Source organism: Pongo abelii, chromosome 8 (assembly GCF_028885655.2).
Source record: "Pongo abelii isolate AG06213 chromosome 8, NHGRI_mPonAbe1-v2.0_pri, whole genome shotgun sequence".
Classification (NCBI taxonomy): Eukaryota; Metazoa; Chordata; class Mammalia; order Primates; family Hominidae; genus Pongo; species Pongo abelii.
In genome coordinates, this window is record NC_071993.2 from 76,218,502 (window position 1) to 76,231,851 (window position 13,350).

At 36.6% G+C, this 13,350-nt stretch overlaps 1 protein-coding gene across 12 annotated transcripts in view; it reads left to right on the forward strand.

Annotated features, from left to right (window-relative positions):
• HERC4 (HECT and RLD domain containing E3 ubiquitin protein ligase 4) overlaps positions 1-13,350 on the forward strand; it is a 154,391-nt gene that overhangs the window by 41,769 nt on the left and 99,272 nt on the right. For all 12 annotated transcript variants that reach the window (XM_054523391.2, XM_002820893.6, XM_054523396.2 and 9 more), the window contains 2 exons: positions 190-281; positions 7,378-7,508. In XM_054523391.2, the coding sequence (XP_054379366.2) occupies positions 190-281; positions 7,378-7,508 (223 nt within the window). The remainder of the gene's footprint in view (positions 1-189; positions 282-7,377; positions 7,509-13,350) is intronic.

The following is a 13,350-nucleotide window of genomic DNA, read 5'->3' on the forward strand; positions in this document are numbered from 1 at the left end:
TCCTTTATCACAATAGTATGGATAGGCCTGGGAACCCGACTTAGTAAGCTTGTACTACAAAATCATCGAATCATAGTTAAAATTATTTAGTCACAACTACCTACTGAGCTTGGCAAGCTGTAGAGGAAACACATCTAGATGAGTTTTGATTTTTAAAATACTATTAACATCTCTTGTTGGAATTTTCAGATAGATATGTTCCTAATTTACTAAAGTCACTAAGATCTCAGAAAATAGTTTATATTTGTTGTGGAGAAGATCATACTGCTGCTCTAACCAAGGTATTGTACTTTTAAAACTTCTTTATTATTACTCATCATAGTCCTTTCATAATTAATGAATGTTCTCATGGTATTTTCTCAAGTTTTAACTTGAGTGTTATTGGTATTTCAAAAATAATTTATCTGGGAAAAAAAGACTTAGATTATTCTTGAAAAAAATTTACCTTATTTTTCAACTTTGTTTTATGTTATAAAATGTGAATTCTGCTATACTATTATATGTTATGATAGTATATTGCTGAATTTCTCAGCTTTATATGAAATACTGCTTAAGTCATACTTTGAATAAAATTATTCCATTTTAGTTCATTAGGCTTGCCATGATATATGCATCAAACCCATTTATATCGTGTAGCTCAGCCTAATTTGAATGTAGTTTCCATTTGGCTTATAAATACTTCATACAAACAATAGAGGAGATGAATTTCTCTGTTATTCATAGGCCAAGTATTGTGTAAGCAGTTATAGTGATCACAGTCTTATCAGTGGCCTTAACTCTTACCTCTCACTGTCTTGGGTATGTGCCAATTGAGTATCAGTACTGTTTAGTTCTCGAATGACTAGAAGTTAGATGAAAATGAAAGCATTCAATTAACCTTTACCAGATAATTATTTATTGCAGTCATGTTAATGTAAAGTTTTTCATTGGTCAAATTAGAAACTGGTTAAATTTCTTTATCTTTTTTGGTCTTACATAGTATATAAAATTGGTAAAAAGACATTAACTTCCGGGCACGGAGGCTCATGCCTGTAATCCCAGCACTTTGGGAGACTGAGGCAGGTGGATCACCTGTGGTCAGGAGTTCAAGACCAGCCTGGCCAACTTGGTGAAACCCTGTCTCTTCTAAAAATACAAAAGTTAGCTGGGCATGGCGGCAGGCACCTATAATCCCAGCTACTGGGGAGGCTGAGGCAGGAGAATCAGTTGAACCCGGGAGGCGGAGTTTGCAGTGAGCCGAGATCGCACCACTGCACTGCAGCCTGCGAGACAGAGTGAGACCTCGTTTAAAAAAAAAAGAGGCATTAACTTCTAGTCAGGCTTTAAAATTCTGCATTATATTTCTACTTGGGAATTTTAGCAGGACAATAATTATTCTTCGTTATTGTCAAATATAGTGAACTCAAGGCACTTTTAAAAATATAATGACCAATTATGAAAGTTAATTTTAAAGTATTTTGTAGTACTTGCCTTTTAGTAAGGAAGGATTATTATACCTGCCAATCTTAGGTTGGCGCAAAAGTAATTTCATTTTTTTTGCCATTAATGGTAAAAACTGCAATTAATTTTGCACCAACCTAATACCATATTTTATTGATTTTGGCATTCAGATAACAAATGTAATCACTGAAGTCTTATTTATTCCTGTTGGCAAGTCTTAAATTTTACTCGTCCTTTTTTGTTATTGGTATTTGGAAGAAATTTATCAAAATATAAAAAATATCATGTGTGGTATCATCCCAAAAACTAATTTTATGGCAGAAAGACTAACAATGTTAATGCTTTTCAAATTCAGCCTTTCAGATAACCATTCATCCTAATGTTCTAGGATAAGTAACTTTTTATGTCTATTTAGTTTTAAGAAATGCTAATTCTCTTAAGACTTTTGTATTCCTCTCTCAGAAGATAGTAGCTAGTGACATTTGTTTATTGGAATTTTGGGTGTACATTATTTTTAACAAAATTAGATAGTTGTAAATATCTCCAAAATAAAATATTTTATTTTCCCTTGATTTAAGTTAAAATACCTGTTCCATATCCATATGTCTTGCTTTTCTGGAAGAATTTCTTGGAAATAGTAAATAGATTAAGATTGCTTTATGAAGCAGTTTTCTGTACAAAACCTACCTTAGGAAAACTGCATTAGGAAAGATTTTAAAACCAAGTTTTAAAAACAGAATAAATGGAAAGACATACCATGTTTATAGATATGAGGATACTTCCATAAAGATGTCACATTTTTTTCAAGTTTATTTGCAGATGTATTATGTAAATCACATACAAATACACATTTTGATTTAGCAGTCTCACTTTTAGGAATCTACCCCAAAGATTTGAAATTGTGTATGCACAAGACCATTTATTGTGATCTTTTAATAACAAAAGACTAGAAGAAATCCAAATGTCCATGAGTTAAATAAATTGTGGTACATCCCTGTAGTGAAGTACAGTGAAGTGTAAAACAGAATGAGGTATTTATGCTGTGGAATGATTTCTAGGATATATTGCTAAGTGAAAAGAGCAAGGTGTATGGAACAGCTGTCTTTTTGTAAGAAGGGGACCAAAATATGAACATATATCATGTGCCATGTGTGTTTGTTTGTTTTTGTTTTTGTTTTTGTTTTCGGACACGGTCTCACTCTGTCACCCAGGCTGGAGTACAGTGGTGTGATCTTGGCTCACTGCAACCTCTGCCTCCCAGGTTCAAGTGATTCTCATGCCTCAGCCTCCCAAGTAGCTGGGATTATAGGCATGTGCCATCACACCCGGTTATTTTTTGTATTTTTTTGTAGAGATGGGGTTTCACCCTGTTGGCCAGGCTGGTCTTGAACTCCTGACCTCAAGTGATCTGCCCGCCTCTGCCTCCCAGAGTGCTGGGATTACAGGTGTGTAATCCTGCACCTGGCCTTATATGTTTTTAAAAATACAGTAAATTTAAAATTAATAGCCAGAACAAATGTGCCTTGCCTTACAATTTTTGACTTTGGAATCTAGAAACTGTTACATGTAATTAAAAAGCAGAATTATGGCTGGGCACAGTGGCTCACACCTGTAATCCCAGTGCTTTGGGAGGCCAAGGCAGGCAGATCACGAGGTCAGGAGTTTGAGACCGTCCTGGCCAATGTGGTGAAACTCTGTCTGTACTGAAAATACAAAAAATTAGCCGGGCATGGTGGCAGGCGCCTGTAATCCCAGGTACTCAGGAGGCTGAGGCAGGAGAATTGCTTGAACCTGGGAGGTAGAGGTTGCAGTGAGCTGAGGCTGTGCCGCTGTACTCCAGCCTGGTCAACAGCGAGACTCTGTCTCAAAAAAAAAAGCAAAGTTTTATATATATATATGTAAAAATTATATATAAATTATATAAATAAAAATATATATAATATATAAAAAATTATATAAATATTAGTCCTTAAAAATTGAAAACTAACAAGTTAGTGGCACAACTACACCAGAAATAATTATTTTCGGTGATTTTGAAATACAGCATTTTGCTGTATATCACTAGGGGGAGATACACTAAGGATAAACTGAATCCACAAAGAAATCTTAAATTGCATTCTTTTTCTTTTCTTTTTTTTGAGACGGAGCCTTGCTCTGTCACCCAGTCTGGAGTACAGTGGTGCGATCTTGGCCCACTGTAACGTCCACCTCTTGGGTTCAGGTGATTCTCCTGCCTCAGCCTCCTGAGTACCTGGGACTACAGGCATGCTTCACCATGCCCGGCTAATTTTCTGTATGTTTAGTAGAGATGGGGTTTCACCATGTTGGCCAGGCTGGTCTCGAACTCCTGACCTCAAGAAATCCATCCGCCTTGGAAAATGCTAGGATTATAGGCATGAGCCACTGCGCCTGGCCCTTAAACTGCATTCTGTAACTTTTTTTTTTCTGAGATGGGGTCTCACTCTTGCTCAAGTTGGAGTGCAGTGGCACAGTCATAGTGCACTGAAGCTATGACCAAATTCTTGGACTTAAGCAGTCCTCCCACCTCAGTCTCCTGAGTAGCTGGAGCTACGGGCGCCACTGTGCCTGGCTAATTTTTTTATTTTTTATATTTTGTAGAGATGGTGTCTCGCTTTACTGCCTAGGCTGGTCTGGTACTCCTGGTTTTAAGCGAGCCTCCACCTCAGTCCCCCAAAATGCTGGGATTACAAGTGTGCATTCTGTAGTCTTACTGTTAGAAGTAAATTTGCTATTATCTTTTTTCCAATATATTACATATAAATAGGAGAAAGCAAAGAAGTAGTTATTTTACTGTATTATAAACTATGATTTTCAGCTTGAGAGAAAAGAGATAGGTATAAAACTATAGGAATTAAGTTAAAACCTTGTGATCTTTACTTTGAATCGCAAGTGTTAGCATGAACTCATTTATTTTTCTCCAAGAATATGCTTTTTGTTTTGTTTTTGTTTTTGTTTTGCCATAACTACTGAAAGGTCCTAGAAGTAATGAACCATGTATAATCTGGACACAATGATAATCCCTTGATTGTTGTAGATTCTCCACTAAAAGGAACCAGGGCTTCTTAGAGAAGAGTCCGATCCCATGTCTAGGGCAAAAAATATGTATAAGAATACCTTTGGGCATTTTGTGTTACAAAAAAGCAAAGATTACTACGGTCCTGTCAGAAGAATAACTTGAAGGAGCTTTCACTGGATATCGAGAAGAAGTAATGACTGCAAAAAATGGAAAACATCAGATCTATAAAAAATCCCTGAATTTTTGTAGTGATCTTCTCTTCTTGCAAATCAATATAAGCAAAACTTATTGCTTACCTTTGGAAGTTGCTAGGACAACACTCATTTTTTTTTTTAACTGGTCGATAATGGGAAAGAATCAAGTATTCTGCCTTTCATTTGCAAATTGTATTTTAGGTAATTTAATAGTTAATGAGTTAAGTTATTTATAGAAGAATTCCAGCTCATAACTCTAGGAAAAATAATAAAACTAGAAAAATCACCATTTTACACTCCCTGATGAAATAATGGATCTAGGCAAAGACCATTAAACCTAATGGGGATGTATCAGGCTGACACACTTTGACTTATTTTTATTATATATATATATAAAATAAAAAAATATAATAAATATATATATAATAAAAATATATGTTATATATATAAATAATTTTTTTCTTTTTGAGACGGAGTCTCACTGTGTTGCCCTGGTTGGAGTGCAGTGGTGTGATCTTGGCTCACTGCAGGCTTCTGTCTCCTGGGTTCAAGTGATTCTCCTGCCTCAGCCTCCCGAGTAGCTCGGATTACAGGCACACACCACTACGCCCGGCTAATTTTTGTATTTTTAGTAGAGACCAAGTGTCAGCATGTTGGCCAGGATGGCCTCGATCTCCTGACCTCAAATTATCCGCCCACCTCAGCCTCCCAAAGTGCTGGGATTATAGGCATGAGCCACCGTGCTCCACCCGGCTTACTTATTTTTAACTTCACTAACAAAGCAGACATATGCTTTGTGACATGATGCAATAAAATAATCAGGAAGATTTAAACATGGCCTAGTTATTAGCTGATATTAAGAAATTAATATTGATTTTGTGAATGTGATATAGTATGGTGGTTATATACTTTTATCGGTTAGAGATATATGCTGTTGAAGATACACATTTGTGGGTGAAATGATTTGATGACCACAATTTGCTTTAAAGTACTCAAGTTCTTTTTGTTTTGTTTGAAAATACCCCCAAAAGGGTAAGGGAGACACCAGTGAAACAAAATAACCAACCTTTTGCCGGTTATTGAAACTGAGTGATGGTTATATGGTGATTTACTATATTTTCTGTTTACCTTGTGTATTTGCTTGAAATTTTCTGTGATAAAAAAAGAAAAATGAATGTTCTCATATAACAGTATGTAGTAACGCTATTAAATGATGAAAGCAGGATATAAAGTTGCATATATAGCTACAGTTATGAAGAAAAGCAGTTGAACTGAAGAATATTAATTGTGATTGTGTTATCACAGATTTTTTCCATACAGAACTTCTAATTTAGTTATAGTTTAGTTATATAATTAGTTATATTTTGTTTGTTTGTTTTGTGACAGAGTCTCGCTTTGTCGCCCAGGTTGGATTGCAGTGGCATGATCTCGGCCCATGGCAAGCTGTGCCTCCTGGGTTCAAGTGATTCTGCCTCAGCGTCCAAAGTAGATGGAACTACAGGCACCCACTACCATGCCTAACTAATTTTTTTTTTTTGAGACGGAGTCTTTTTCTGTCGTCCAGGCTGGAGTGCAGTGGCGTGATCTCGGCTCACTGCAACCTCTGCCTCCCAGGTTCAGGCAATTCTCCTGCCTCAGCCTCCCAAGTAGCTGGGACTCCAGGTCTGTGCCACCATGCCTGGTTATTTTTTTGCATTTTTAGTAGCGACGGAGTTTCACCTTTTTAGCCAGGGTGGTCTCGATCTCCTGACCTCGTGATCCACCTGCCTTGGCCTCCCAAAGTGCTGGGATTACAGGTGTGAGCCACCACGTCTGGCCCTAATTTTTGTATTTTTAGTAGAGACAGAGTTTCGTCATGTTGGCCAGGCTAGTCTCAAACTCTTGACCTCAAGTGATCCACCTGCTTCAGTTATATGTTTTTATAAGGAGTTTTTTAAAAGACATCTGTATATTATAGCAACTGTATGCTAAAAATTTCTATAAGGCCACGCACAGTGGCTCATGCCTGTAATCCCAGCACTTCGGGAGGCCAAGGCAAGAGGATTGCTTGAGTCCAGGAGTTCGAGACCAGCCTGGGCAATACAGGAAAACCCCATCTCTACAAAAAAGTAAAAAATTAGCCAGATGTGGTGGTGCATGCCTGCACTCCCAGCTACTTAGGAGGCTGAGGTGGGAGGATCACCTGAGCTCAAGAGGTTGAGGCTGCAGTGAGCCATGATCATGCCACGGTACTCAAGCCTGGGTGATAGAGCAAGACCCTGTCTGAAAAAATAAATCAATAAATAAAAATTGTTCTATTTATGCACTCTGGTTACATGTACTCTTTTTGCAGCGCATTTATGTAAGGCAGTAACTACCTTGAAAAGTGAAGATGATACCACATTTAGGTTTTGTGAAATTATATATATGTATGTGGAATTCAGCAAGACAGTATAATGATAATGAAAGGCAATGCAAATAAATAATTATTTGTATCTCTTCAGTGTCTAAATATTTTATAACGGTGAAAACACCATTACCTGGAATTCTCGTAGTTTTATGACATTTTACTTTGAAAGAGCCATCTGTCTGTCTGTTAAATTGTGAAGACAGTTCTTAGAAGAGAAAAAACTGAGTTTATGTTAAAGATTTGGACTTATTTTTCTGGAGATCAGTTATTTTCTTTTATCATGCCTTCTAATGATAAGGGGTTTTGTCTTTTTTTAGGAAGGTGGAGTGTTTACTTTTGGAGCTGGAGGGTATGGTCAGTTGGGCCATAATTCTACCAGTCATGAAATAAACCCAAGGAAAGTTTTTGAACTTATGGGAAGCATTGTCACTCAGATTGCTTGTGGACGGTAAGGTGTTATATAAAAGAGCATTTTGGTCTCTAAACTGCAGTTGTTTAGGGATTGCTTATTGAATTGTTTCAGAGATCCTAATAATCTGAGGAAACACATTCTGCCCCCAAATACCTATTTTGCCACTGAGGAGTCATAGTAACAGGAGAAACATCTTTTTTACTGTTATTTTATTTATCTTTACTTGAACAGATTTAGCTGAGGCAAGATGTTAATAGTGTACATGTAATATTATATTTATTGCAGTTGATATCACACTCGAAAGGCTTCTTTCTTTCTCTTTTCCACCTTTTTTTCTTTTCTTTTCTTTCCTTTTTGGAGTGAAAGAGTCTTGCTCTGTCACCCAGGCTGGAGTGCCACAATTATGGCTTATTGCAGCCTCAATCTCCTGGGCTCAAGTGATCCTCTTGCCTCAGGCTCTTGAGTAGCTGGGACTACAGGCATGCACTACCATGCCCAGCTAATTTTATTTTTTTAATTTTTAGTAGCAACAAAGTCTCATTATGTTGCCCAGGCTTACCTTTTTTACTTAAAGGGTGAAGAGATCGACCAGTTAATTAAGACAGAATTAATGTGACGGAAGTTTGATTGGTATAATTAAACCAATAAACTCCTAATTCTCCTTATTCTGAGTTCTTGGGAGTAAACAGAAGAGTCTTTGACATTGAGCTTCATCTGTTGATTCTTAGGTCTTGGGAATAAATAGAAGAGTCTTTGAGTTGAGCTTCATCTTTGGGGGAATTAAATTGAGCCGACTCCCAAGTAGCAAAATGTACCTTTTTTGACCACTTAATTTAATTTTGATCACCTTGCTTAATGTTTTTCTACCTTGTATGTATAGCTATACAATAGTTTAGTTTTATCAACTATTAGCTTCAAATGCATGTAATCACACTGTAAGTATTCTTTGGTGATTCTTTTTTTCCTCTTAACATCAGACTTTCATGATTTTTATGTAGTTATGGTTCTGCATCATTAGGCCTCATTAATTTTTTTATTCAATTTTATACATTTGTAGTATACTCATTCTGTTGCTGATGGACATTTGCATGTTGCCAGTTTTTGGCAATTATGAATAATGTTGCTTTGCACTTTTATTATATGGTATATGTTAACCTTCATATACACCCAGAGTGGAATTACTGGGTTATAGAGGACACTTGATTTGAATTTTGTAGGTTAAACCATATTTCCCATGTGGTTTTACCAGTTTATATCCCCATTAGCAGTGTATGAGAATTCCTGATGCTCTTGTACTTGTCACCAGTTAGTATTGTCAGACTTTTTGCTAATTTCTTGGATATTTATTATTACTTCATAATTTGAATATACACTTCCATGACTTACTTGAGTACCTTTTCATATGTTTATTGGCCACTTACATTTCCTCAGGATATAAAAATTGATTCATAGTAGTTATTTATATAGTGTAGATACAAGTTCATAATGTTTCTCAATACAGGGATAAAAGTTCTTTATTGGGCATATGTTTTACAGATGTCTTTCCATGTTTTGCCTTATCTTGTAATTTTCATTCTGTTGTCTTTTGATGAACAGAAGTTTTACATATTAATGTAGATGAATTTATTAATATTTTACTTAATAGTGCCATTCATTTCCTAAGAAATATTTTCCTACCTGAAGGCATAAAAGTAATCATCTCTGTTATCTTCAGAAACATAGTGTTGCCTTTTACATGGAGGTCTGTAAGTTATCTGAAGTTGATTTATTTTGTGGAGGACAGTATAATGTTCAAGTAAGGAATCAACTTTTTAAAAATATAAATAGTCAATTACCCTAGCACCATTAAAAGTTTTTGTGGGAAATACAACAAAATTTATCATCTTAACTATTTTTAAGTATACAGTGCATGGTATTAAGTACATTAATATTGTGAAACGATCATCACCGTTCATCTCTAGAATTCTTTTTATCTTGCAAAACTGAAGCTCTATACCCATTAAACAATGACTCCCTATTCTCCATAGCCTCTTGTGGCAACCACCATTCTACTTCCTGTCTCTATGAATTTAACTCCTGTAGGTATCTCATATAGGCAGAATCTTACAGTGTTTGTCTTTTGGTGACTGACTTATTTCACTTAGCATAGTGTCATAAAGATTCACCCATGTTGTAGAATTTCCTTCTACATATGTCAGAATTTCCTCCCTTTAAAAGGCTGAACAGCATTCCATTGTGTGTATATGCTAATTTTGCTTGTGCATTCATCTTTTGATGGACACTTGGGTTACTTTTGTGTTTTAGCTTATTGTGAATATTGTTGCTATGAACATGAATATAAAAACATCCCTTCAGGACCCCACTTTCAGTTCTTTTGGGCATATACCCAGAAGTGGAATTGGTGGTTCATATGGCAATTCTGTTTTTAATTTTTGTAGGAACTGCCATACTGTTTCTCATAGTAACTGCCCTGTTTTATATTTCCACCAAAAGTGTACAGGGTTTCAGTTTCTCTACATCCTCACCAACACTGTTATTTTCTCGTTTTGCCTTTTTCTTTTTTTTTAAATAATACCTATTTTAATACGTGTAACATGTTATCTCCTGTGGTTTTGATTTGCATTTTCCCAATGATTAGTGAGCTGAGCGTATTTTTATATACTTGTTGACCATTTGTACATCTTTAGGGGAAATGTCAATTAAAGTGTTTTTCCCATTTTTGAATCCGGTTGTTTTGTTGTTGTTGAGTTTTCAGAGTTGTCTATATATTCTAGATACTAATCCCTTATCAGATATTTGCAGATATTTTCTTTCATTCTGTGGGTTGTATTCTATAGATAGTGTCTTTTGATGCATGAAGCTTTAAAATTGTATAAAGTCCAGTTTGTTTATTTTTTCTTTTGTTGGCTATGCATTTGGTGTCATATCTAAGAAATCATTGCCAAATCCAATGTCATGAAGCATTTTCCTGTTTGCTTCTTAGAGTTTTATAGTTTTACCTTTTACATTTAGGTCTTTGATCTATTTGAATTTTATTTATTTATTTATTTATTTTGAGACAGAGTTTTGCTCTTGTTGCTCAGGCTGGAATGCAATGGCATGGTCTTGGCTAACTGCAACCTCTGCCTCCCGGGACCAAGCGATTCTCCTGCCTCAGTCTCCCAAGTGGCTGGGATTACAGGCATGTGCCACCTCGCCCGACTAATTTTGTGTTTTTAGTAGAGATGGGGTTTCTCCATGTTGGTCAGGCTGGTCTCGAACTCCCGACCTCAGGTGATCCGCCCTCCTCGGCCTCCCAAAGTGTTGGGATTACAGGCGTGAGCCACCATACCTGGCCGAGTCTGTACATTCTTTTGGGTAGCATTGACATCTTAACAGTTTGTCTTCCAGTCCATGACCATGTTGTTTCTTTCCATTTATTTGTCTCTAATTTCTTTCACCAGTATTTTTTAGTTTTATTTTACAAATCTTTTGCCTTCTTCTTAATTCCTAAGTGTTTTATTCTTTATGATAGGTTTTAAATAAAATTTTATTTCCTTCCAAATTGTTCATTGTTAATGTATAGAAATTCAACTAATTTTTGTGTGTAGATTTTGTATCCTCCTGCTTTGCAAAGTTTATTAGTTTTAACAATTTTTGTGTGGAATCTTTAGTGTGTTCTACATATATGATCATATCATCTGCATACAGAGATTTTTTTTTTCTTTCCAATTTGAATGAATGCCTTTTATTTATTTATTTATTTGAGATGGAGTTTTGCTCTTGTTGCCCAGGCTGGAGTGCAATGGTGCGATCTCGGCTCACCGCAACCTCCGCCTCCTGGGTTCAGGTGAGCCTCCTGGGTTCAGGTGATTCTCCTGCCTCAGCCTCCTGAGTAGCTGGGATTACAGGCATGTGCCACCACACCCGACTAATTTTGTATTTTTAGTAGAGATGGGGTTTCTCCATGTTGGTCAGGCTGGTCTTGAACTCCTGACCTCTGGTGATCTGCCCACCTTGGCCTCCCAAAGTGCTGGGATTACAGGCATGAGCCACTGCACACAGCGTTTTATTTCTTATTCTTGCAAAATTGCTCTGGCTAGAACTTCCAAGATTATGTTGAATAGAAGTGGTGAAAGCAGGCATCCTTATTCCTGATCTTACAGGAAAAGCAAGTGCTTTTTCTGCATCAATTCAGATGATTGTGTGTGTCTTTTCCCCCTTCAATCTGTTAATTTGATATATTACATTGATTACATATATTAATTTTCATATGTTGAACCATCCTTGCATTCCAGGAATAACTCCCACTTGGTTGTGGTCATAGTATGTATCCCTTTTAGTGTGCTGCTGAATTCAGTTTTTAAGTATTTTATTGAGAATCCTTTGTGTATGACAACCTGCTTCTCTCATGCTGCTTTCAAGATTCTTTGTCTTTCAGCATTTTGATTGAACCGTGTGTCTTTGGTCTCTGAGTTTATCCTGCGTAGAATTCATTGGGGCTTGTGGATGTTTAGATTCATGTCTTTCACCATATTTGGGAAGTTTCTGGCTATTACTTTTTCAGATTATCTCTTTCTTGCTCTATTCTTCTGAGAATTCTACAGTGCTTATGTTGGTCTGCTTAATGGTATCCTATGGTTCCCCTAGGCTGTCTGCACTTTTTTTAAGATTTTCTGTTCCACAGACTCAATAATTTCAACTGTCCTATCTTTACATTTGCTGATTTTTCTTCTGCTTGCTGAAATCTGCTTTCAAATCTCTCTAGTGTATTTTTTATTTCAGGTATTGTACTTTCCAACTCCAGAATTTTGTTTTAGTTTTTCTTTTTGATTGATATTTCCATTTTGTTCATACATTTTTTTTTTCTTTTTACATGACTTACTGTAGTTCTTTGAGCATCTTTAGGATGTTTGATTTAGTCTTTGTCTTTTAGGTCTACCATTTGACCTTTCTCAGGGGTAGTTTCTATTGTTGGCTTATATTTTCTTTGAATGGGCCACTCTTTCCTACTACTTTGTATGCCTTGTGATGTTTTTTGAAAACTGGACATTTAACTCTAATAATATGGTAACTGAAAATCAGATTCTCCCCCTTTGCCAGAGTTTGCTGATTTTTGGTTTTTGATTATTGTAGGTTTTCTCTGTGTCAGGAGTCACCCTGAGGTATAAAAATGAGGTCTTTGCAGATCTTTTCTTAGCCTATACCTTTCCCTGCTAATGCACAGTGACTTTCTAAATTCACCCGTAAATGTGGTTGCTTTTTGATATTCTAGACCTTAAATGCCTGGGTCCCCAAAGAAACAAAGAAAAAAATGAAAGGTGGGGGTGGAAGGAGAGTGGAAGAAAAAAAGAGAAAGGCATCAGCCCTTTGAATTCCTTGGAAGTCTCTTTAGCCAGAATGGGAGAGTATACAACAGTGATTGCCTGCCTTTCTGCACCTTGGTGATCAGAAGCACCAATCAGTGATCAGGGCACCAGTTCCTAAAACAGACAAAGTCGTTATTGCCCACCCTGGCTTCTACAAGTTGCATACAGGCTGCTTCTGGAAGCTGTTCATGGCTGCCTTACACAGGAGTAAGGAGTAGGTAACTGCTACCATGCTATGATCTGAAATTGAAATTAACCAGAATGTGCCATCCAACTCTTCTCTTGGAAATAACAAACCTTGCATAGACTCCAGAGTTGCAGAATGGTTCTGTCAGACAGATTCTGTCAGTGTAATTGTTGTCCAGGTGGGAAACAGATTCTCGGTGCTTCTTATTCCACGATTTTCCAAGAATCCCCATCTAGCTCCATTTTTGAAAATTCTTCACCCTTCTACTGTATGGTGTCACTGTTGCCATAAGCTGTTATATGTGCATGGATATCTTTCTGTGATCTCTAATTTTTCAATCTAT